The sequence below is a fragment of the Rattus rattus genome, chromosome 7 (assembly GCF_011064425.1).
Source record: "Rattus rattus isolate New Zealand chromosome 7, Rrattus_CSIRO_v1, whole genome shotgun sequence".
Lineage (NCBI taxonomy): Eukaryota > Metazoa > Chordata > Mammalia > Rodentia > Muridae > Rattus > Rattus rattus.
Window position 1 is genome coordinate 66,444,911 of NC_046160.1, and position 27,388 is coordinate 66,472,298.

At 39.9% G+C, this 27,388-nt stretch overlaps 1 protein-coding gene across 2 annotated transcripts in view; it reads left to right on the forward strand.

Moving 5' to 3' along the window:
* The window catches only part of Akap6 (A-kinase anchoring protein 6), a 391,635-nt gene that overhangs the window by 290,325 nt on the left and 73,922 nt on the right, over window positions 1-27,388 (forward strand). For both annotated transcript variants that reach the window (XM_032907724.1, XM_032907725.1), the window contains exons 10-11: window positions 16,624-16,770; window positions 19,634-19,855. In XM_032907724.1, the coding sequence (XP_032763615.1) occupies window positions 16,624-16,770; window positions 19,634-19,855 (369 nt within the window). The remainder of the gene's footprint in view (window positions 1-16,623; window positions 16,771-19,633; window positions 19,856-27,388) is intronic.

A 27,388-nucleotide genomic window follows, 5' to 3' on the forward strand; every position in this document is an offset into this window, starting at 1 on the left:
GGCAATGTCTTCTTTCTACTGACGATGCAGTGTTCTATTTTGGGAAGAGAAGTCATATATACAGTTATGTAAACTATCACTAGGAACATGTAAATTGATGAGAATAGGAGCTCACAAGGATCTGCCACGCTGATGTGCAGCATTTGGATCAAATTGGAGCAAACACTTGGATAGCGTTTATTACATAGCAGGCCTTAGATCTTACATGTTAGTTCATCCAACTTCATAGTAACTTTATGGAGTATTAACGTTATTCCTGGGCAAAGAATGAACCCAAGGAAATGCTAAACTGAGCATTTGCTTATAGGATTTATGAAGTTACTATCACTGGCTAATTTAACATGCTCCCTCTTCCCTTCTTAAGAGGAGAGAGAAATAGTTATACCTTGCCTTGTATATTCTGCAAGAAAAGAATTGAATGGGTATATAATATTTACTTTTTCAATGATTCTTTGATATCTCTTATTTTATTGTCTAATAAGGCTAGAGAAAAGTTATAATATATTATTTCTCAGACAGATAAAAGGGGGGATTTGCAGTCTTACATGCAAATATATAACAGGCCCAGGCAAAAAAAATCTTATTAGAAAATTCATGGTGTTAAAATTGAAGAAACTCTTTGAATGATGCAGTTTACATAGGAATGTGGAAGTCTTACAAATGTGGTCTGATTACATCTTCAAAGGAGAGTGGTTAAAAAAGGGCAAGTCTGTCAGCTTTGTTTTGTGAGTGGTGAAGCCATAAATAAATGAAATGACTTCCCTTGGATTCTACAATGTGTCATCATCCATAGGACGAAGGCAGGAAGATGGTCCCAGGGCAGATGGTCCTCAGCAAGATGTGTGAACTCTCAGTGATGCGCAGACAACCCTTCCCACTAGCTTTAGTCCCAGCTTCTTCTTTAAAACTTGGCCATTGTTGCGGCAACATCCTGCTTGAAATATGTGCATCCAACACTCCCTTTCTTAGACTTCCTGACTCCTCTCGATGAATGTTTAGCCTTTTTCAGCCATCATACTCGATTCTGCTATTGACTATTTCTGGGAAGTTATTCACTAAAGACCTCTCCAGCTACAATCTCCCTTAGAACCTCTCCTACTTGTTACTTTCCCTCCCTCTGTCTCATTTTGTTCTCTGAACCATTAACACTTCCTCCTTATTATATTACTCTGCCTCTTGTGGTTGAGACACATACATATAACTGCTTGTACATGTATCCCCCCGCCCCCATCTCTGTTTCTCTGTCCATATGTCTTTGTCTCTCTCTGTCTCTGTCTCTCTCTGTGACTCTGTCTCTGTCTGTCTGTCTCTCTTTAATACAACAGTTTTCATAAACTTCCTTGGGCATTATAGCTGATTCTTCAAAAGTAGTGGGGGTGTGGTGTGAACATCAAAGCATTTACCAGTTATTATGTCCAAGATTTGCGACTTGGAGTCTTAGTTTATGCCTAGAAATGTCTACTGTAGCTGAAAGCATCTTTAAACTCAGAGCTGTCATTCTTCTGAGTGACAGGCATGGCTATCACTGAGAACTCTTCTATCTGACCTTTTTGCCTCTACCTCACACTATTTAAAATATATGATTTTTGGAGGACAAGCAACATGGAAATGAGAGAACCATCAAGGGCTACAGGGTGGGTTCTTCGGTGTATTTTGGCTACTTCAAAGTCACTTTGACCTTGTTTACACTTAACCCCTAGGGCCCACCATTTTCCTCAGACTTTTGGGCTGAATCTAAAGAAACATATTGGGAGAGCAGTAATTCAGACTTGAATGCTAAGCCACAATGCTTTCTGTTTCTGGGCTTCAGCACTACCTGGGCGAGCAGCTCAGCACTGGCTTTTTCTTAAAACAGTAATTTTCATACTGTTTCTTGAGGACTTATCTTAGGGGCACAACAGTGATAACAGTAGAGCAATGTACTGCAGTGCTAGTCAAGCTTTCTGAGGTCTGGAACAGCAAACCAGCTTTAGGCTAGAAACCCTAAAATCCATCCACTGGTGAACATGAGAAAGTACCTCCTTCCCTTCCAAAAGAAACAAGATGGGGAATGACTGAAGGATTTGGAAGGGAAATTTTTTGGAACTGGGAATTAGAACTAGCCTCTTGTGTGCTGAAAAATGTTCTCCTAAGAAAATGCTCCCTCGCAAGGGGTGCCCTAAAGTGTTTACAAGAGATGCTATGGCCTTCCTCTTTCCCTACACATTTCATAGTTGCTAACTGTTCCTGGCGATGGGACGCAATTAACTTTATTTCTATCTGAAAATTGAAAATATTTCTAGATTGGATGTTTTACCAAGTGACCGGTCGAGCAGGTCCAGTTATTCAGGGTCCCGAAGAGGCTCTACCTGAGTGTCAACGGGGGGAGAAAAGAGGGAGACCAAGCAAGGTTCTGTTGTCAAGGTCTCGTTTATTGGGGTGAGCGCTACAGCTTTTAAGGCTTTCAGGTAGGGGGAGTGACCTTTGTGAAACACAAAGGAAGGAGGGAGGAGGGTACCCTGATAGCAGGAGGTGAAGAGGTCATGCGGTGGAGACACCAGGTGTTTGCTCAGGAGACATCTGGTATTTGCTCCGGCTGAAGCATTCCGTGGTTGTTATCTTCCTGTGCCGTAAATTCATGGGAGAGGCTTTTGTCCAACAATCTCAAGACTTTATGACAGTCATCTTAGGGCTGAGTAACTGGTCATACAGCCCAGAGTCACATAGTCACTTTGAGTTATACAGTCACAAAGCAGCCAGACCCAAATCCAATATGGCTCCCTACAACCAAGTAAAACTCCCTCAGAGGGAAGTTCAAAGATAAACAAGGCAGTTGTGGCCTTTTCTTTTCTCCGCACTGACTTTGCTTAACCTGGATTTCCACAACTGATTTAGGTCTGTCTGATCTCTCTTTTGGGAGAAATTCAAATGAATAAATATTTTCCGACCTCCTCCATGTAAACCATGATGTCAATACTTACAGTGGATAAAGGGTAAATAATATATGGTTCCACTTGTTGCAGAATCTATAATATGATTCTTCAACCACATTTATCCTCACCTGAAAAAGGCATCAGCGTACTTTTTAAAATGTAGCCCTAAGGTATCACACATTTTACCATTCAAGGATTGGTCCAAGAACACTCTTAACCCATTATAGATCTATTAAGATTTTAGGTATGGCTGGTTGAGGAAGGGCTTGCTGTGCAAGTATGAGTATACAAATTTGACCACAGAACCCAAATTAAAAGAAAAAAGCCAAGAGTGGTGGTCCATGCTTGTGGTCCCAGAACTGCAGCTGCAGAAACAGGCTGCCCCCCAAGGCTCACTGGCCACTCAGCCTAGCCTACTTGGCAACTTTCAGGCCAATGAGAAAAACTTTCTCCCAAACAATAACAAATAGACAAAGGCAAATTAAACAAACAAAAAAGAAAACAGTGGGTGGTGATTAAGGAATGTCATTCAAAATTGTATACGTGTGTGTGTGTGTGTGTGTGTGTGTGTGTGTGTGTGTGTATGTGTGTAACCATGGCTATCTTGAACATAACTCTGTAGATCAGGCTGGCCTCAAACTCAGTGGGCCTTCCTCTGCCTTCTGAGTGCTGGAATTAAAAGTGTGTGGCACCACAGCCCAGCTAATTTTTTTTTTAAGTTAGGTGTGGTAGTGCTTTTAATCCCAGGACTCTGGAGTCAGAGGCCGACAGATCTTTATGAGTTTAAAGCCCACCCTGTTTTACATGGTGAACGCTAGGTCACCAGGGGCTACCTAGTGAGACCTTGCCCAAAAATATTTTACGTATCTATTCTTTGAGAACTTAATACATGTATCTAAAGCATGTGTGTGTGATGTCTTTTGAGCATCTCCAACCCACTTCAGCTTCTCCAGACCGCACTGTATTCCTCCCTTCCAACTTCCATATTCTCTTCATTTTCTTTTCTTTATGGCTCATTGAGTCCAATTAGAGCTGCAAATATGTATCTGGGCATGGGGTCACCTCCTGAAATATGGAGAGTCAAAGAGAGACCACACCACTGAAAAATCTGAGCCTACCCCATCGGCCAACAAACTCTAGTAGTTTTCAGGGTCAGGGCCCTTTACCATCTAAGCTGAAATGTTAATTCTTGATCATGTATATGTTTTGTGTAAGGGGCCACAAGTGCTGTGACTTTGTGAGTGAATTGTCGTCGTGTTCAGAAGACATTGTTACACAGAACTTGTCACTACGCTTTGGCTCTTACAGTCTTTCTTCCTCCACTTTGATGATGTTCCCTGAGACTTTGGGGAAGGTTGATATAGAAGTCCTTTTGGAGGCTGAGCTTCCTACTGTTACTCTATCTTTGCCCTTTAACTAGTAGTGAGTGAGTCTCTGGGTTAACTCCTATCCCTGTAATAAAAAGCATCTCCAATGGAGGTGAACACTGTACTAATCTATGGCTAGAAGGGTAAGTACTTTAAAGACAATATGATACTGTGTCCATTTAGCAAAATAACCACATTCGATTCTTCTCTAGTGCATAAGACCTCTCCTCACCATGAATTATTGACCAAGTTTACAGAACTGGATACGAATTTCTTCCTTTGGAGCAGTCTTTACATTGAAACAGGAGTTTGGTTATCTCTTTCACATTCGGGCCACTATTACACCAATGAGCATTAGATATGAAAACGTACAGATTTAACATTAAAAGTCACAATGTAAGGACATACCCAAAGGATGGCACTTCCATTTTGTTTGGTGGAGAGGTAACCCTTAAAAAAGGTTTGGCATGCGTTAAATCTATCACCACATGACAAATTCTGGATGTAGCTTTTCTTTAGTCTTTAGTCCCCAGGGAAGGCCTCATGCACTAGTCCTGAGGAAATGAAGTTTTTTGCAGGTTTTGTGGTTATTGTTTTCATCATGTCTGTAGTCAAGTGTGTTATTTAAGACGGTGTCTCATTGTGTAACTCAGCTGACCTAGAACTTACAATCCTGCTGCCTCAGCCTTCTTAGGAAGTTAAAGGTTTGCAGCACTGCACCAAGCTTGGGGGGAAAGGTGACTGAAGTAGGGTCACTGGTTCTAGAGACTTCAGAACCGGCACCTTTCTGATGATACAGCTACAGATTTCACATTCGTTCTCCCTCTTTTTTTCCAAAGAGGAAGCAAATATTCCCTTTGGGGGAAACTTTATCAACAAGGTTAACCTAAGAAGTACATATTTTCTCCTTATGAAATTAATTTGGCTTTTTTGGCATTATTTTTGAGGTGTACAACATCTTGGCAACTGCTTTGGTTTGAAACTATGTGATTTTAGAAAAGCACGTTTCATAATGTTTAATTCAGCGATACAAAGGCACTAATGAAATATGCATGTATGAATTTTATATCATATTAGTTCCCTCTTTCTTAAAATCTGAATAAAAGCCAAACATCTGGATTATGTTTGAAAAGCCTGAATTTCCAATTTTCAGAGAGATCCGATCTATTTTGACATTGCACACTTAGCCTTAACATTTACAGCATGCTATTAACATTACTCGCAATTGTAGAAAAAAAAATCCTGCGATTTAAACAAACTTGGTGCCTCCTAATGCTAAAAATATATCTATATTCCAACTGACTGCTGCTACACAGCCATACACATCCATAGTTCAGACTTCATCAGCATTTCTATGATAAATACTTGTACTGAGAGGGCCTGTAATTCTGCTATAAAGATATGGGGTAAGCTGTGACACATAAATTCTCCCGTTGTTGTACATGGAAACAACAAACAGCAGTTCATCTTCCCCAACTATTGAAAATACTTCATCATTACCCAAAGAAGACACGATAGCCATCAGCCTCTGGGGCCTCTTTTCTCCATCAATAACCAATAATCAATAACCAGTTTCTGTGGGTTCAGTCCTCAGCTCCAGAAAAAAGAAAAAAAAATTAACCAGTTTCTGCTGATTATTTTGAGAATATTTTAACTCAAGTAACTCATTTATGGTAAGATTTTAGGGGAGTAACCAAGAAAATGATTGTTGTATCTACTTTATGGTCACACCATATGAGTAGAATCCGATTGGTAAACCAAGTTGTAGGAGGAGCATATGCATGCACAAGCGGTCAGTGCAGACCATGTAGGAATGTGGTGTGTTTGAAGTTTGACTTTAAGTCTCAGGTAGGTTTAGCTTGTATATGTGTTACTGTAGAAGGTAAATTTGTTCTTTTACCACATATAAAAAAAACAGGTAAATTTTCTTCTCAATTCTTCTTTTGTTTGGCTTAAGAAAATGCAATAGTATTGTACTCAATTACATGAAGAAAATGTGTTTAGAGTTGTCTTTTGATAAAGGGGGTAGAAAGCAAAAGAAACTGTTCTCTAAAACAAAAACATCTGGAAAAGAGAAGCCGAGTTTCTTCTGCTAATTTCCGTTCCTCACACTTCCCGTCCTATACTGCATTCTAATAGATATTGCGTCTTTGTACAACTATTCCTTCTATATGCTGACATGGCACTCCAACCTTTTCTATATGGCACTGCAAAATGGAACCTTAATTAGAACAGTTGTGCCCCACATCCTCACTGGCATGTAAATAAAGGTGGAGAAAGCCCAGAGAGATGTGTAGATTTCCAGAATCATATAGCATAACCATAGCTTCATAGCCTGACCCATTGCCATTGCACTCTGCTCTCTCTCTCTCTCTCTCTCTCTCTCTCTCTCTCTCTCTCTCTGTGTGTGTGTGTGTGTGTGTACACAAATGTGATCAACATAAAGTGCCTTGCTGAAATAAGGGCTAGCTATGTAAATGGAGGGAAAAGATCTCTCTACTATGTATTTATCGAGTAAAGGGCCTGAAAGATTTCACTCAGTGGTTCATGAATGAGCTACCTTCGTTAGTGTGAGTTGAAGACGGTTGTAGACGTTTTGACCTATGTGCACTGCCCTTTGTCTCTGTGTTTTGCCCAGCTTAGATTGCAGAGCTTGCTTTTACGTGATTGTGTATCTTCTCCACTACATCCCCATGCATGCTTGCTGTACAATCTGCTATTCTAATCCTATCCCAACACATGACAGTTTCTTAGCTGGTAGCTTGGGTCTTGGTTTTTCTTCTGCACGGGATAGTGTGGTTATGATGGTAGATCGTATGAAGGTTGGTGAAAAGAAGCTCAAGTTTCTAAAACACAGAAAGCTTAGATTCCAATTTCAGGCCAACATTCATTCAACCCCACAGAGTTTCTCAGCCAGCTAGACTGGGCTTTCTGCTCGGACTGCGGGTGAGTGACTCCAAAGGTGTTCTCCGCCTTCTATTCTATATGGACTTAGGACTTGGAGCTCTGGTATAACCTCCACAGAGCAGGTGAAACCGATTATTTTCTATGTAAAGTTCTCTAACACCCAGTCTGCAACAAGTCCTTTATTTCTGCCCTGAGTTCTCATTCCCCTCATGACTCATTACCCATGGCTCCTTCATTGGCTTTCCACTCTGGAAGGGTCAAATCTTCTCACTTCCTTTAGAAGTTTCCTTTGGTATTCAATACAGTGTCCCAGCCTCCTTTCTCTCAGTCCAGCAAATGGTTATTTGTCTGTTCCTCTAGCATCTATCTTTTAGTGTTTGCTGACTCAAATTGAACCGAAAGGCAAGGGAAACCCTTGTGGCTCCTGGTCTTCATGCAGGTTAGTTCTATCTTTCGATGAGGCTAGGGTAGGACGAAGGGTGGCTAAAAACTCTGTCACGTTTGACACTTGTCATTTACCCTCAGATGTAATTCATTATGCTAGCATCTTTGTTTCTCTTAGAGTCTAATAGTCTCATCCAAAACAGACAGCATGAAGCGGTCCCCAGTGGACTCAGATCCAAGACACAGACATTGTTTGGTTTGTATACTAAAAGTTTCAATGTAACATGAAAAAAAAAAACTATGAGATTTTGTTTTTACATAAACATATGTCTTCCTGGCTTCACTTAAAACAACATAGTAATGGTACTGAAGCCACATTGAAGCCACATTTCCATGAGAGGATAGCTGGCATCTGCCGCAGACCACACTACCGTCTCCCACCCTCTGTCTCTGGGGTCAGATTCTAGCAATAATTACACTTGTGGGTTGTTTCTCTTTCACCAGAGAAATGGCTGTCTTTTACCACAATACTAGCAGTCATTTAATGTGAATGAGTGAAGAGGACATGTTCTGACCTTACGCTAGTCTTTGACGTCACCTTCCATGCGGTAGGGTATGTGAGCCGGCTATTGCTAGTTTGTGATAGCTGGGTAGGAATTCATGAATTCTGCCAACTGGAACAACCGTTGGCGGCTCAGAATCTACCCTGATGGGAGTATTTATACTAGAGAAATCAGCAAACACTATAAATCAGCACTTTTGTGTTTCCACTTGAGAACCAGTTAATTAGCATAGAATACCTGTATGTATTTGACCTTACAATCTCCGAGCTAAATTGTTTACTGTTTTATCAATCTGTTCTTGTGTGTGTTTTCCTGGTTTATGTTGTTAAAATACTGCAGAAGACTGGACAGAGCAGGAGGAGGCTGGCTACCCATCACGGTGTTACAGACTGTAGTCCTCAGGTTCTCTGCAGAACTCCCTATACCTTGTGCTTCTGAGCCCCTGTATCCGTCTGCTCACTTCGCACCGAGGAAAGCCTAATGGTAGCGCCTCCATCTAAACCACCAATTCACCCCCTTGCTGTAGGGATTTAAGTCATTAGATTCCGGGTGTTTGTTGCTAGAAATTGAATCATGTTTAAAATCTGGCTGGCAGTGTAGTGAAGAACTGGCCGCTCTCGCTACAAAACTTCATTGAGAGAGTGAAAGGGCCGAATTTCTACACAAGTTGACAATTAAGATTTCCATAGACGCAGCAAGCGAGGCAGCTCCTGTAGGGGAGCCAGAGCCAGAGCCAGAGCCTTTCTGAGCACTTCAAACAGACAAAATCATAATGGAGTCAGATCAGGACTAAATCCATCAGCTGCAACTGGAGTTCAGCTTATCAAACCCAGACCCAAAGCACGAAGTGGAAAGCACGTTGGAGATTTCTTCCTTAAATTCCTTTTTGTTTTTTTTTTTTAATTGGCACTGGAGAAAAAAAAATAACACATTAAAACCTCCCGGCTGAATTACTGTCCTAAACCAATAGATCCACGGGGCTTGTTTAGCTAAAAGCCACAACAGACTTTGTAACGCAATGATGTAATCTTGGCTTTGTGTCATTTATATTCAACCTAAAATTTTTTTCCCCTGAATAGACAGGCTGACAACAATATTGTTCAGTGTGGGTTTTTATTTGGATTCTTTCCAAATGGCTCACATGCCTTCACAGTAACACATCGCGCTGCTTATGGCTTCCCCCTTTGCCTGAATTCTAAACTTTCTCCCTTTTACTAGCTTTCTATTTTTCTTTTAATGTCTCAGTTATGTTTGTAAAACTAACCAGCTCCACCACAAAATTAGGATGTATCTTGCAGAGAGCATTCATTTTACTTTTTGCATATTTTTCCGGAGGTCATGTCAAGGTTAGTTTGAATTCCACCCTACATTAAGACTTCTTTCACAGCTATTTAGCTCGGCAGCCTACTCCCCGCTGGGGTCTGCCCCTTGGGCTCGTCAAAGCTTCAGACCTGACAAATCACACGCAGATGAAGCTGTACAGTTTTTTAAACAGTTTGATCAGTAACTTTTTTTCCTCCTCTTTCTCACTATCCTTCGTAGTAAGATTCTTCTTCCCTTTGAATCACCGTTTCAGGAATTGAGGGTTTCTATCTGAGACAGTTCGCTTTTGCATGAGAGCTGTCAAAGAGCAGTGCCATTTATTACACAGGGTGCCAGGTCACAAGACTGCAGACAGACAGACACGCTCTTAACGAGCAAGACTGTAACTGTGTTATTAAAACCTATGTGTAGCAGGAAGGTTAGTGTTGGGATATCACAGATCCCCTTGGGATTAGAAAATAAAAATATATCCAGTTTACATCCCATCATGAGTTGAGCCTAAAAACGCCTCTCAAATGCTTCTGAACGTGCTTGTATCAGTATTTTAGCAAATGGTATGACTAATGGTGGCACCTTGGTTTCCTGTTTAATTGATGAACTTAAGTGCTTGCCTGTAACGAGTGAATCAGTGGCAAACGGTCTCCTTTACCACTGAAGGTGAACACGCATTTTGAAAATCAGCATACTGCCCATGTTTTTATGAGTTGAAAACTATTGACTGCCACAAAACTGCTAAATCAACTGGAGAAATGGCGAGATTCCGGCTGCGGTTATCTTGGCAATGCCCTGGCAGAACAGAGTTGTTTTTAAAAAATAAGTCATATACACGCATTTCATTACATTTTCACACAGGACAGACAAAAACCACTGGAAGGATTTTTAGCTTTGGACTAAGCTGAACACTTACAGGGAAGAGAGGGAAATAATATTTAAATGATTCTCAGCAGGAAAGTACCCAAGGAAGGGTCCCATAAAAGGTTGCCTGGTTGAAACTAATTAAAGACAGGTCTAAATAAGAAAAGAGAAAAAGGATCAAAGGAATCACATTAGGTGTCACCATACTATTTGGGGGCATTTTATGTAATTTTTTTATAATTTTGGTCTAGGACAACACTAAATTCTGAAAATGTCCACTTCTGTCATAACGCCGTTATTTTTTGCAAAAGCTACACACGTCAACGGGCAAGCATCTAGCAGAAATCACAGCAGCACTGACGCATTAACACATTATGGTGAAAAGAGGGGCTTGTGCTTTTCACGCGGTGCGTCTCAGCCTTCAATTAATGTGAAAGCACTACAATGCCCATGCAACTTCTCTTGCCTAGTGGTGCACCATTTATCATTGCAGTTTTACATTGACCTTGACACCCACTTCATTAGAATAAAGATTGTCTACCATTTAGGTTACATTGTTCCTCTGCACAGAGACCCCATGCAAATTTCTGTTCAGATAGAAGAGCGGGGAGGCTGTCAGAGGTCATCTGCATTAAATGATTGCAGCTATTTTCCTACCGCTTCTTTTCATTCTACTCAATTCAGGCTGGAAGGATCAATCAAGTTCTCTGCCTGAAACAGTAAGACTGCTGGGAATATAACTGGTTTTGGTAGTAGTGGATATGGCCTAAACAGTGCTAAATATTTAATATAAACTCACTAAAGGCCGTGCAAAGGCTTGAGAAAGATTCCGCATTTGTAGGAATATCAAAGGGGACAGGGGACCCTTTTGAAAAAAAATAAATAGAATAGTAATTATCCATTTTATAATTCCAGACGATGTAATCACAATATTTCTTAGACTTAGTGACTCTTTCCTACTGTTTTTCTTTTCTTTTTCTTTTACCTGTCTTGGGTTAGGAAGAGGGGAACTGGGAGACTTCGTAAAGAGATTGGCAGGAAAAGTTTCCAGTTCATCGGTGTTTCTATTTTAACTCAGTAACAATAAATCCGGTCCTGGCTGCGTTTGTTTTAAAACACATAGATATTCTTTATGTAAAAGGAACAATGATTGGGGAAATAAGTCGCCTCGTCGTCTCCTTAAGTTTCCTGAGTGATATAATTGGAATTAAATTATTAATGGGAGATACTTTTAAAAAGATTGTTTTATGATCTCCTATTAGGGAATTTGCAATTCATTTTAATATTTGTAGTTTGATTTATATTAAAGATAATGCAATCTATGTTCAATTAACAATACATGGCCAATGTAATGTGATTTCCAGATCATGCAAATGGAATAAGCTAGAAGGGGGGGGGTACTCAATTCTTAACCTCAGATGTAATTTGCTGTGCGAGTTCGGGCAATTTTAAATGACATTGCACTTTTTAATTTTTCCAAAGGCTCAGCAGCAAATTTATCCCAATCAAGAAAGCCTATTATTAATTTACAAGGACAATTGTAGGAGTCTTTATAATTTCTTTGTGCAATTATTCGCCATAAATTCTAATGGTAAAATACAAATAGTTTGCAAGAAATAACCACTATTACTTGTCTTGCGCTTGAACCTTCTTCTTGCATCTTGAGCATCCTCTCCAAGTGTTGGTGATACTGACTCCTTGTGAAGCATCTCAGGCTTTTGTGAGATGCTGGACGTTGGCTGTCTTAAAGAGGGCAGCCCAGGAGCCGCTGCAGAGGCAGCCCTGGCCTCTACCAGTCCAGCTGAGCTGTGAACCTGGACTTTCCTATAAAAAGATTCTTTGTTCACCACTGAATAGCATTAGGCATGGGCTAGCTGAGGGGCCACCATGAAGCCTCAAAAGAGGAGGGCAAACACTAGCTAGAGAATACAGGATGAGAGTCACAGACACAGTCTTGCATTTGTGAGCAAAATACATATTTTTACATATTATTTGGTGGTAGTTTGGTTTCTCATTGCTACACAAGATATATTTTGTCTTCACAGTGTGTTTTCTTTTCCTGCCTGCTGTGGGGCAGGAGGGGTAATCACGACAAATATACAGGTGTTTGAGATACTAATTTGCACAGGCAAAGATTCAAATGAGTCATTATTATAACTAGATCATTTTCCTTATCTTAACTCTTCTCAATATAAAGTTACCTGATGCCCGCGGTTAAAAACAACACACACAGGATAGAAATACTCAAACCCCAATGGCTCAGAACTGGACAGCCATATTCTTTAATCAGGAAAATTGTTTGCGTTAATTCATGTGCTCCGGGTAGCCAAGGCTTCACTCTCCGTTTAGTAATGTCTGCTCTCTTTTCAGCATGACCACCAGAAGCACCATACAAAAGTCTTACAATGAACGTCTTAATCTCTCTGTGTGCTTTTACAGCATTATTTTGAATTCCATCATGCTGCCTTTTTTTTCTCCCCTCTTCTGATGTTTTATTACAACAGCAGAATTCCCAGGGAGCTTTGGGGGCAAGGTTCACATAATATAGCCCTGAAGTTTTGCTAGGTGGGAGCCATCCCCCAGGCCTGGCCATCTTTTGGCGATCTTTCTATTTCAAAAAAGATTCACTGAGTAGTCTTTTGCAGCGTTAGCTGTATGTGGTTTATTTTTTTATTTTTTTATTTACTAGAGAGTGAGTATCTACAACCCTTTCATGATGCTTTCTTTCGCTGACCTCACTGTGACAAGGCATCTTGTTCTTTAACATTGAGGGAGGCAGAAAAATGCTTGAGTTTCTCAATGTGTGCCTTCTATACCAGTTTCAAAATGGCTTATTCTTCTGGTTTCCATGGTGACAATTAACACTGTTTCAAGGCATTGTTCCACTCTCCATTTGGGCAGAATTTTCGGTGTGATTTTTAACAAAAAGAGAGAGAGGGAGAGAGAGAGGGAGAGAGAGAGAGAGAGAGAGAGAGAGAGAGAGAGAGAGAGAGAGAAAGAGAGAGAGAGAGGGAGGAAGGAAAAAGAAAAAGGAGGAAAGGAAAGATTTTAAGGGAGGGAGGAATGTCTGGCAAAAGTGTCAAAAAAGTTATCTCAATCAAGCCTGTATTTGCTACGAAATTCAATTATTTTCATAAATTTATGTTTATTTTGTATTGGCTTTGATAATTCAGTTTTAGTATTTGTGTATTTAAAATGTAAATTATAAGTAAGAATTTCAATTTTAATTCTTAATTAAAACAGTGAACTATTAACTCTATATTTTCTTTAACTTTTCTTTATACCCAAAGAAATAGCTTTTAGGACACTAGTAGCCTGTATCTTTAATTTAGATCATTCACAAATCTATTAAGAGGATTCATTAGACCAAATTGAATTGGCCAAGCAAATACACTTAATAATGTAAATATGCTCTTTGAATAGAGTATATTGTATTTTTGACCAGACAGCACGGCCCACAGCAGGTGCTGTGGAAAGTTAAATACGGGATGCTTATTTACCTTGGCACCCAAGAACAGCCGGCTGACTTTAACTTTGCTGATCTCCTTTCTGGCTATTGAAAACTGGTCTCTATCATAACCTCCTCATACTACGGAATATCACAGGGCAACTTCTGCTCATTTACTGCTGTGGGTGAAAGAAATGTGAAGATGAAATTATCTTCTCACCACAGGATAGAGAAGCCCTTCATAGGAGAATGGAGAACAGATAGAGCTGGTGGTTGATTCTACCCATCTAATGCTCCTGAAAAGCAGCTAGAGACAGAAGAGTACACGTATAGTAGGGTCCACAAAAGTGAAACACTCCTCGAGTTACATACACAGCCTTCAGGCCCTAAACCTTATTGGACTCAACCTTCGCAATGTCTCAAAACTCAAATACTTCCACTTAAATTCCACGACATGCTAGTACTCTCCACTCACATATCAATACATCTAACAACTAACTAGGTTCTTACAGCTTTTATCATTTGAAGGCATTACCTATCAATCATCTCTTCCATCAGGCTCTTTATGCATATACAGTGACAACACGGGCATTCATAATATCAAGGGCTGTTTGGCCTAATAACCATCTTAGTAGCTATTGCCATAACTATTCATACCGCATTCCAGAGGAAAAATTCCTCACAATGTCTAAAATCAAATTAATTGCTTTCTGTATTCTCATGATGGCAAGGCTCTCATTTCTAGGAGACAATCTAAACTGTCCTCTTGTTTTACTAACATGCGACAGAGGAGGTCTTTGAAGTTGGGAAAGAGAAAAGATGAGTTTGCCACAAGAAAGTCCAATAACCAGTAGAAGTCACTCCAAAGAGGCACAACTGGAGGATTCTCTCTGTTGATTAATACATATGACATAGGGGAAAGATTTGAATAATCGTCCTCTGCCTGGGTGAAACACCCCCCCCACCCACACACATCATGTCAGTCTTACCTAATTACTTATGTAAATCTTACATGGGAATCTGATTACATAAAACAGATTGCCTTTCCTCCCATCATCACACTGACAAATCACACACTATCTGGGTTTCTAGAATACTTGTTGACTATTGAGTTGAAAAAACCTGAAGTGGACAGTGTGTTTTCTGTACTGGAGAACCACGACCCTGGTAACTGTCTGCGGTTACAAATGCAATCAGAGTGTCCCATATGTCACAGTCCAGATTCTGAAGGCGCTCTAAAGCAACCCTTGATTGTCTTCAGTATGCATATTCATGTAATTTTGGATACTTCGACACCCTGATCAACACGCATTAATAATATAAAATGCTTTAAATCACCTCATTTACAACATTTCGTTCTGTGATCCACAAATACCTAACATTTGGAGAAGTTTACATAATACGAATGATGTGCATGTTTAGTGTAAATGGAAGATTAAAATATGAAACTGAAGGTATGCAAACAGTACAACAAACGCTGAAGAAGCAGCGGTGCCCGCCTTCTTTTCTTTCAAGCTGCTTCCAATTCTAGTTTAGTTTAGAATTTTATATAAAGTGTTTTTGAGGGGACTAAAATCCACCTGTTTAGGGATATTATGAACGTGCAGATCAGCAACACTTTGCGCCCCTCCCCCCCAAGGCTTTCCTTGTTAAATCTGAGAGTAGTGTTTACCTTAGGGCTGAGGGCAAAGGAGCGATGCTATCATGGAACCCATGATCTGACTTCATTGTTTCAAAGAAAGATAATTTGGCAATATGCATATTTAATATTTTACCTACAACCTAAATTTTATACTCAAGGGTATCTTGATGCACACCTCCCCTCGTGCATGATAGTCAGTTATAGTTGTTCCTAAGACTTCCTGACTGAGAACTTTTCCCAGTACAGATATGTGAAGAACACCACCGCAAAACTGCTTTTTACCAAGGAGCTAATACATTGTCTCTAAGAAATGTCTTTTAAGAGACTCGCTGGGCAGTTTGTTAGAATATAGTGTGTGTTGGTTGGGTCAGGAGGGTTCTGTAGTTGACTGAGAAGTCCACAGCAGTTTATGGTAACCAATAAGCATTTGTAGGTCTGTAGCTAATCCCAAGGAACTGGTGGGCATCCTTCCTCTTTATGTGTGCGTTTTCTCTTTAGCTCTCAAAAAGTTCTTAAGTAAAAGAAACATAAAAACCAAATATTAACCGAGACTCTAGTTAATATTAAATATAAATAGTTAGGAAACTTAAAAGAAACAAGCCATATAACCCTTATTCATAATGTTTTTCCTTCCTAGATAAGTTTGTTTGTCAATAAAGTCCAAAGACATTAGAAACTGGTCAGCATTGTTTTAACTTTTATAACTCACAGTCCAATGTGTGGGTTAGCTTTTCATAACTCATAGTCCGATGTATGAGTTGTTTGTGGCACATTTTCCTCTACCAATCTCCTCCATTTGAAGAGTACTTCTCCTTAAAGAGGAAAGGCTTGCCTTTCAGGAAAGTAGTTGATACATGTGTGTCATGGGAGGAAAAAAAAGATAAAATACTTTGAACTCTTCTAAGACAGATCGGCTGAGAGTGAGGAGGACGCTACAGCCAAATGGTGACCCAAGCTAACTCGAATGTAAGTGCTTCCAGGCCAGGCACCTTCTCATTTATTATATTTTAAATAAAAAAACCCATAAACTGTATGTGCAAACTTAGTTTTAAAAGACAAAGGTCACGGAAGCCCATTCAATACCGGAAGTATCGATGCAGGCACGTGTGATGAGCGAAGTGTTCCTAGCAGCATTCCTGGGTCACTCGAGGTAACCAGGCTTACAGATTTTCCTAAGAACACCTCTGCGCCCTAACGAATCATCCCTCTTTTGCCATTTCAGAGGTACAGTGTGGAAATGTCCATCAGGCATCTGAAAAAGTCAGAGCTACTCAGCAAGGTTGAAGCTTTGAAGAAAGGTGGCCTTTTACTACCAGACGATATCCTGGAAAAAGTGGATTCAATTAATGAAAAATGGGAGCTGCTTGGGGTATTTGCATTTTTATTACTGTTTGTAGGTTCTGTGTACATTTTTGTGTGTGGTGAAGTACTCTATCTGTCTGATTTCTAATTTGAGGCACAAACCTCTCTCTCTTTCAATTCACTCCTTACATTTCAAACAAGCTACTCATGTTATTATGGGGAAAACATTGCTTTTTCTTCCTTTTTAAATTTATTCTGAGCTGTCTCCTCTCAGATTCTAATAATTTTGGTTCTTTAATACATAAGAAAGTAAGTAAAATATGCCATGTATTATGGGTGTGCACCAAGTCAACTCTAATACAGTATATCTGATATACACTGCCTGTCATGCTTGGATGACTGTTAATAGAATTTGCTCTGAAGGTACATGACGGAGACATCCACTCTTTAACGACTCGGTGTAACCCTGAGGGGGACAGTACAGTTGCCACCGAGGCTTTAAGGCCATGCAAATCAAATATGCAAATCTGACCCAAGTCTCAGTTGCAAACTTGAAGCTATGGGGTTTTTGTTTGTTTGTTTGTTTTGTTTTGTTGTGTCTCAATTTCCTGGGCACTTTTAACAACAACAACAAAAAAGTTTGTGTAGTTTATTTCCTGCAATGATGGCTTGGGTCTCAGCCAAAGATATGCAAGAATCTGGCAAAAAGACAATCTAGACGTCCTGTTACCAGAGGCCCTGTTACCAGAGGCCGGGGTGGTCTGTGCAGGAGACTTGTCCTGTTGCTGGAAGACGGCAGGGAGAGAAGTTAGCCTTAGTTTGTTCATCAGCGTCTCTCCTAAAGTACCTTCTCTTCAAATCAAGGGTAAGCTAAATTCGCCAATTACCTAAATGACTAATTATAATAGCTACTATGGGTGGTGTCAGTTACAGAGCATAATTTTTCAAGCCCTCTATTTTTCTGCCTCTTTAATTTTTTTAAAAAGAAATAATACTCTAGAAATATTTTTGAATTAGGAGCTCTCCAAGTACGGTGATGACTTGGAGACATGCCAGTGTTCCGTTTATGCCAGGCTTAATCTAAGTCATTAAAACCCTGCACATTTAAGCCCTTGTTTCTCATCTAAATTCTCCACACTGCGGAGTTGTTCAAAGTAACTTAAAATCTTAAAAATGCTTATTCCTAGTTATCCTGGTCTTGCCTTTTAACGATAATTAATGTAACTCGACTTAAAACATGGTGGCTTAGACTAGGACCTACTAAGTTCGACAGTGTTCATTGATCTCAGAAGAAATTACCGTAAAATATTCTCAAAGGTTGTTTCCAAAGCAGAGAAAAATGGCAACTTGGTTGGCCCCACAGACAAAGTGATTTCCTGTTGACACTGCATTTAAAGGTACCTTTCTTAATTTGATAAATAACAGTACTGCCTTAGAAAACTGTTTAAAGTGCATCATGATTATCAACTCCTCACCAAAAATTTTAAATTGTTACACTGGAAACACAGTATTTAATTAGTCTCTGCGAGTCAGATGCCATTCAAACACTTGCCTTTTTGACAGTGTATCACTCAAATCCCATATAGTTGTGAGTAATTTTGTGAGAGTAGGGGGGAGAAGAGTTTAGTAAAGCTGCAGCCACACTGACCCCAGTAGGCATACTGCTTTAATTGGCATGATTACATTTTAATTGGCATGGAAAAAAATTACAGACAAGGACTTTAACTTCTAACAATAGTAAAATAGAGGGATATGGTTTTTAATATTTCTTTCATCTAAGGTGAACAGTGTAGAATGGAAATACATTAGAATGAAATGTCAGTGGTGCGTACAGTCTAATCTGTGAAATTCTGTCCCCTGTGCTGCATATGACTCTGTCTCGATTGCATATTAAACAACCCTATCAAGGCCGCCATTGGCATCTGCTGCACTGACACAAATTGTGAATTAAATGAAATTGATGTCCTCTGTCGTATATTTATGAAGACGGACCATTCTCTGAAGTATTCTGTTTATAAAGAATTTATGATTGCAAACTGTTCCAGAACAAAAAAAGTGGCAATAAATTCCTTTTTGTGACCCTAGCCTCCAAGGGCATTGATTTCACCTCCTGCTGCTCCTTTTGTTACAGCATAAAAACAATAGCTAAATCTGGATTGCACCGAGGGTCTTCAAATTATCAATATTTGCACCATGAAAATGCAAGGGTGTTGCCAAGACAGGCTATTTTGCTGTCATGATCTCCTGAAGATACTATTTACAGAGCACTGTGGAGCAGATGAATGTTTGTTGACTTAATTTTATTTGTGTTTTAAAGCGTATTTTTCTAGGTTTAATTTATCATTATAGATTAAATCCTATTGATTCTGTAAAGAGAGTGCTTCCACCAAAGAGGGAAAAAAGAAAACCAGCTCAAAAAGCACCTCTGTACCATAGGGCTCGGTCTACATAGGCTTCTAATACTGAGAATTGAGGATTATTTTAACATCTACATTAAATAAGCTGCATCCAAAAGGAAAAACAGAAAGAACCTTGAAGCTGAAGAGTTCCGTACTCTTGGCCTCTGATTAAATTCAGACTTCTATCTCTTGAACACTTTATATAGACGATTTCTTACTGTAAAATTTTTGCCAAGAGACTTCAAATGAATTTTTGTCCATAATCATGGTGAACGTGGACCAAATTTCTTTCCTGCTAAAGTAATATCTAAGGAACGAAGTTTTGCGAGAGCATCTTCTGGTACTAGGAATAATGTGCACTGAATATTCAAACCCCAAAGACACAATCAAGCCAATCAGAGCTATACTTCAGTGTTGAGTTACATGCACTTCCGGTCTGTGGAATTCCCAGGATGGGCTTTGGGCTAATCAGCTAATCTGTTTTCGTTTTGTTTTTGTTTTTCCTCCTTCTGTTTTAATCTGATGCATTAGAAAACCCTAAGAGAGAAGATACAGGACACAATGGCGGGGCACAGTGGGTCGGGCCCACGTGACCTGCTGTCTCCCGAAAGCGGAAGCCTGGTAAGGCAGCTGGAGGTCAGGATCAAAGAGCTGAAAAGGTGGCTAAGAGATACAGAGCTTTTCATCTTCAATTCCTGTCTGAGACAAGAGAAGGAAGGAACAAGCGCCGAGAAACAACTCCAATACTTCAAGGTAATAAAAGAAACCAATCAAAGTTGATAAAAAGCTTTCTTTATGGGAGAGATGAAATATTTATCAAGTACTTAAAGTGTTGTGCTCCACATCTGTGTGTGGCTGGACCCTTAAATGCTTCCTTGAATTTACAGACATTATCCACACTTACGCTAACCTCTGTGTGTGTCAAAGAGGAACATCAAGCATATCGAACACACTGTATGTAGAGGAAGTCTGTGCCGCCCGTGTGTTTGTGCAATGTCTGTTAAGAGAACTTTGATGAATTAAAAGCAGATCAGCAAACACAGAAGATAACCGAGGACTCCAAAAGATCTAAGTGTTCCATAAATAACTTAACAAGATGTACTTCCATAAATTGATATGGTAAAAACCACAGGGTTTAGTTGATATCCATAATGCTAACAAAAGAAAATGTAATTTTACAGATGAAAAAGCCAACTATTCCCAGAGAAAAGAAATGGAAGAGATCCTGTATTACAGGTGCATTCCATTGTAAACGGTGCTTATTCCTAACAACAGGATCCATATTGCTCTGGTGATTTTGTTCATAGAGAAACATTCTTCCAGTTTGTCTCTGTTCTTTATGTAGTGTCAATTGGTTGAGGTTTAAAAGACTTTTTCAAATATGTATTTGTGTATGTGTATGCGCATGTGCACTTGCATGAACCCTCATATGTCTGTGGTGGTCAAAGAATGACACCTGGCAGTGGGCTCTTCTATCATGTATGTTTCAGAGCTTGGATTTGGTCATCAGACTTGTGGCAAGTGCCTTTACCCACTTTACTATCTTGCTAGTCCACAGAATGCAATTTAGCATTTGAATAAACACTCAATAAACTTCAATGTCTAGAAGAGACTATGCTATCCCCACAAACCAATACAGTGGTGGTGATCATTTGGTCTCAGTCTGATGAATTTGAGGCTCTGGGGGTATGGAGTGGATTAGCAAGATGGCTTATAGCATGGGGGATCTTGGAAAGGAAGAAAAGAACAACTAAAAAAGAAAGAACTCTCTCGAACAAACAAACGTTTCTTCTCAAAGTCTTCTAGAAGTATGTTTTATTCACCTGATGCCATCTAGCTATCTATCAGAAGATTTAGTCACCTTCTGTTTGCCATACATTCTTGTTTACCTTGCTTCCTGTAAGACAGGGTACCCTTAAAGGCAGTTGCCAGTAAACCGCCTGTATCACACCCATGATAATTGTTTTAGTCAAATACTTCATCTGCCATTGCACTGAAAAGTTCAGATGACCAAGCCCTAATACAGGGAGAAATCATGAACCTCTGTGTCATTTGAACATAGCGTACATTTTACAGATTAGCTGGACAATGGCATGGGGTAGATGCTGCAAAATACTTTTATACTTCCATTGTATCTTTATTGAAGTTTTGGTGAACTGGCCAGTGTCACCTTCTAGTTCCATTGGTTGTTTGACAGATGGTCATATTTCTCTCACGATCCCACGATTGCTTGATCTCTTTCTCTATAAAATGGCCTCCTAATGGCATTTGTTTTGCAATCATATATATAAGTTACTATTTTATTTATGTAGTGAGTTCATTGATAGGGCACAGAAGTCTTTTAGCATTGTAAGCCCCAAAGTGGAGAAAACAGCAACTTTATTATCACAAATATTTACCAGCATATATATGTATTGCCATGCCTTACACATGGATGTATACAGGTATTTGAAATGTGTTTTTAAGAAAACGGATGCTATCATTATAGATGGAAGCAGAGGTGGATTACTTCTGTTGCTGCCTTCCAAGGCCAGCAGCTTTGACCTGGAGCTTTATGTCATGCCACTAGCACCCAGGCCTAAGAGGCACATTTTAAAAGTGTGAGAGGGAAGTAGGGAAGAAAGAAGGAGAAAGGAGAGAGAAGGAAGGAGAAGAGGAGGGAGCAGAGGAGGGAAATGGAAACACCAGGAAGTGGGCTTTGGACTTCAGATCACTGAATAACACCCAGCATTCTAGTCTTTCTAGGTCACTACATCTACTGACCTAGCTCAGTGTTAACGTAGCACCCGGAGGGAGCAGAGAAGGGCTGCTCCAGCACAGCAGGGGCTGCACATGCTTCTTCCCCCTTTATTTCTGTTCGTCAGTGATGTATCTGTGCTGTGTTTTTAAGTGTCACTATCCATTGAGTTATCTGTGTTTACACCGCAGTCTTTCTCTTTTTTTTCAAAGTTATTTTTAAATTCTGTAAACTGCAGAGAAAACCACCTATCGTAAAGAAAACGTAAAACCTTAACTGGTAATGTAAACCCGGCTCTGTGGCTCCCATCCACATCCGGTCCTGCCTTCCTCCACTGAGGCTGTCAGGCTCCCAAGCCCAGTATTCACTCTGGAATGCTTCCTATAGTTAAATTGAATTCCTTAATGTTAATTGTGTTTCGTTTTATTACAAAGATATTCATGCTGTAAGCCACCCTTTAGAGCTTCCTTCTCCGTCCATGATTATAATGCAAAGATCACTCACAGTGTAGGCTGTGGTGATAATGCGCTTCCTTTGAAAACTCCACTTCTCTATTTTGAATATGTAAATATATCTCATTTAACGCTAACCGCAGACCAATAAATTAGCTATGAGGATCTTGATGTGGGTTATAGGAATCAGAGGCACAAGGAAGTTAGGTTTTGTGTGTCCAAGGTCATCTTTAATGAGCAATGTAGCATTATATTGAAATCCAGGGCTGTCGGTCTCTAATGATCTTTGGGTGAATTACTGTGCAAAACTGATCTTAACTGATATTTCCTAAGTATTTTTCCATATGAGATGCCTCTGAGAGAAGGACAGGACAGAAATACATTTCACTGTTTCTTTATCGTAGTCTTGTTACCCTCTTCAGGTTTTACCCCCAAACTATAGCTTTAGCTATTGTTCGTAGGATGTGTGTATGTCAAGGTTGGGTGTTTGTTTTGTTTTGTTTTGTTCTCTAACAATGTCCTTTGCTATATGCCATCTTTTAAGCTGAAACTCTTCAAACCTTTGGAGATTATGGAGCACCAATGTGTTTCCTTTATGACTTGAAAGCTGACTTTCCTTTTTATGATGCTGGGATAGAGCACAGTTCTTGTGCATGCTCAACAGCCAGCTGCTCTACTCCTAAGCTAAGTTCCCAGCCCTGAAGTTGGCTAGCAGGAGTCTGAGTAGACAAGTAAAGGATCTAGCGTAACACTCTTTTTGTTGTTGTTTTCTTTTGAAGAAAAATTTATACATATCTGTTGGAATAAATACATTTCATAGCCAAAATTTTAATATTTATAAGCTATTTGCAAGTTTTTCTCAGTACTTCTTGTATAATTAATCAAGTGTTCCGTGCCTTACCAGATTCATTGGAAGAACAGAATCAAATGTTTGTAATTTAGTATAAAAATGCAATAGTGTGTATGATGTCTCAAAAATCATAATTTTAACAAGCACACACAGAATAAAGGCTTTTGCTTACAAGAAGTCAAAAGACAACATACATTAAAACAACTTGGGTCAGGGAGGGATAAAAGCTCTTTATGCAGAGGAGCATGCTCTACTCGTGAAAGAGTGTGCTCTGCCTTTCTGCTGGGTCTCCATCGACCACCACTAGCTGCACAGAAAACACCTTTACTTCCAGACTTTATCTGTATGACTTGTCATTCTCTGAAGTCACAAGGCTTTACTGATCCCCCAGCACATGATCCAAAAGACAGAGAGGTGCTATTTATGAAAGAAAAAGTCCATCCTTTCGTAGACAGAACTACTCAGTTTGATATGAGATCAGGATTTTAATGTTTCATTGGGAAGAAAAGGAAAAAACAATTCTAATTATTTTTTGGTAAGGCGGTGTGGTGGTTTGAATATGGTTGGCCCAAGGGAAGTGGCCTTATTAAGAGGTGTGTCCTTGTTGGAATAGGTGTGGCCTTGTTGGAGGAAGTGCTTCACTGTGTAAGTGGGCTTTGGAGGGCTCCAGTGCTCAAGCTCTGTTCAGTGAGGTAGAGAGACACTCCTGACTACCTTCAGAAGACAGTCTTGCCTTGGCTGCCTTAAAATCAAGATATAGAGCTCTCAGCTCCTTCTCCAGCACTATGTCTGCCTGCATGCCGCCATGCTTCCTGCCATGATAATGGACTAACCTCTGAAACTGTAAGACAGTCCAATTAAATGTTTTTCATATTAAGATTTGCCTTGGTCATGGTTTCTCTTCACAGTAATGAAAGCCTAACTATGATAGGCAGTAATTGTGGTAGATGAGGGGTTAGACACAAGAGAAATTCTGTACAATGTAAGAGTCTAAGCCCAGCAGAGGGATGTCACGAAGGGATGAGCCCAAAGCCCTGGGCTAGAAACATAAAATGGTTTAGGACTGAACACAGTTTTACAAGAAAGCATGGGAGCCCATGTCAAGGACTTAATGAGGCCAACTGGCAAAGGGCCCTTACCACTCAGAGAGTGTGACTTTAATGCCATTGGCTAGAAGGCACTGCCTTTTTACCATGACCCTTCAGAGAGAAAGGAATATAATTACTTAATAATATGTTCCTTGTATCCCAAAACCATATTCATTATTCTAAAGACTCTAAATTAGGAGCAAATTGTCTATTACCAGCTAAAGAAACCCACAGCGTTGGCCTAGGCCCAGAACCAGCCTGGGAAGGGGATTGAGAGCAGGCCTGTTACAATGCTGTCACCCAGAAGGGGACATGAAAGAAATAGACCTCAGCATTTAATGCTTAGATTTGCATAGCAATTTAAATCTGACCAAGCACTTTCATGTCTGTTGCTAATTACCTTCTTATATGTGCACTTATTTATTTTTATGAATGAAGATCTTGAGTTGCGGGAAATAGATGTGACGTGTTTGAGTGCAACAGGGAGGAAAAGCAATGCTCTGTGGATGCAAATTTCAGTCGTCACCCACTGTGTCACTCATTGCTCTTTTAGAGAGCCATGGAAACTTTGTTTTCTTCCCAAAGCACATTTTCACAAAAAGCTAAGTAATATAATCTGTCAGTTACACAACTGAGGCTATGGTGCAAAAGCAGCCACAGTTAATATATTAAGTAACAGATATTGGCTGTGGTGGATTAATTTTAACACTCTTTATAAAAGCAAGCAGTAGACTAGATTTGACCCAAAGGCCATATTTATCTGACTGTGTGTTAGACTTTAACAACCACCAATGTGGAAATGGCTGCTTCTGCATGTGTGAGAAATTAAAAACCAGGATAGAGAGCTAGCCATGGATGTAAGTTCAAATTATGAAAGGTGCATTGTAACTTTACATCAGCAATCCCAGAGATAAGGGTGGGAAGAGAGACTACAGGAGGCTTAGTGGGGCTCCCATCCCACTGAGAAAGGCAAACGTAGGTTCAGTGAGAGACTCTGCCTTGAGGGAATAAGGCTGGCAGTTGTAGAGCAGCACAGTGAAGCATTCCTCTGGTACATGCACACTTGTACCTGCTACGTACACACACACACACACACACACACACACACACACACACACACACACGGACACACACACACACACACACACACATATGGGGGGGGGGAGAGAGAGAGAAGAGAGAAGGGAGAAGAGAGAGGATATTATGGCCATAGCATTACACTAATACTTGTTGTATTTATACTCATGCTGCTATTTCTAAGTGTTTTCTCTGCAGTTGCTTCTTAATCCTCATCATCTTCCTGAGGTGGGTAATAGGGTTTATTATCCCCTCCTTGTAGAAGATAATATTGAGATGGGATCTATTACTCTATATTCCATATCCCGTCTCTGAATACTCAGTGACCAGGTGAGTGACCAGCTATGGTGTTTTGAATGTGAAAGGTCCAGCAACAGCTGAGGGTATTGTTGTAAGAGACTGCAGAATCTTTAGGAGATGTGCTTTACCTCCAAGAAGGGAGTCAGCAAGGGCATCCCTGACCTGTACAGCCTAGCCCAGCTTTATGGTTAGTCCCTGCTTCTCCATCCTTCCACATGGGAGCAAACACACTTATGGTACTACAGCCATAGCCTCAAGTGGTCCCACCAGCATGCTTTCACTGCCCAGACAGGTGGAAGCCTCAGTCACTTTCTGTGAATAGACACTTCTTCCTACCCATTGTTTATTCACAGAAATGAGAACAGTAGTTAGAACACACAACCAAAGGAAATCAGTATCGATGTTTTATGTCATAGGAATGAAAAGTTATGGAGTAGAGTTCTCACAGGATTTAAGGTTACCTATGAACTGTGCAGCAGTAACAAGTGGTCACTTTGAAAATAAATATCACTCTTTTTGGAAGTGATAGCATATACCTGTAATCTCGGTACTCAAGAGAGTCAGGCAGGAAGTTCACAAATTTGAGGTCAACCTGGGCAACATTGTGAGACCCTGCCTTAAAATTTTCAAACAAGCAAACAAAAAACACCAAAAGAACCAAACAAATGAAGACACAGACCAAAACAAGAAATATCACTTTTGCATAGCAATTTCCTCCATGATAAAGCCCTCCATCTTGGAGTGAAGTTAATTAAGGTGCAGGATATTCCAAGAGAAGACAAGACATTCCATCATTTGGGGAAGTTTATTAAGCACAAGAAGCAAACAAGCCAAAGGCTTCAGGAAGTCCTAAAGTTGCCTGGCTTCTCCAGGATCCTCCTTCCCCCAAGCACTGTAAATAAGTAGGAAGAACTGCTAAGAGATGCTGTTGAACAAGCAGAGCTTCCTAGAAGAAGCTGAACTACCTAAAGAGGTTCAGACCAATTGAGCTCTGTCAAAGCGCACTCTCCAAGTTCTAATCCTAATAAAACTAACTGTAAATTAGTCAACTGCTATGGAAGAAGTCAGTATGCAGATTCCCTAGGAAAAATAGAAAAACTATAACAAGGAAGATAATGTAATAAAATTATACCTCTCCTGCCCTAGGCCCATGGGCTCAAAGCCAGCATGCAGTAGTAATTTGAAAGTTGTATTTGTTAATTGTGACACTTATTCATAAGAGTTAAACCATGGACTCAGCTTAGGTAGCATCAGTAGGTGAATGGATAAAGACACACACACACACACACACACACACACACACACACACACACACAGTCACTCATTCACACACTCCAAAGTTTTTTTTTTCAGCCATAAGGAAGAGCAAAATAATGTCATTTAAGGGAAAAGGGTGCAATTGGAGATTCTGTTGAGTAAACGACACAATTACCAAAGACAAACAGCACACATTTTCACTCACATGCAGAATCTAGACTTTTTAAGATATGGTAATGGAAGAAGAGTTGAACAGGAAGAGAGAATGAGACTGAGGAGAGTAGGAATAAGGAGGCTGCGGGAAGAGGATGGCAATCAAAGCACATTTACTCATGTATGAAATGATGAAATGAAACCAGTTTAGTTTTACAATTAACATACACTGACAAAGGAAATAAATATCAATAAATAGACCTTGGGAATAAAAATAAAACCAATGTAATTAAGACATTTGGGGAAAAAAATCTCCATAGCTACTTCAGTATCCTAAATGGCATTGTGAGTAATCTCATTTCCTGTGAGACT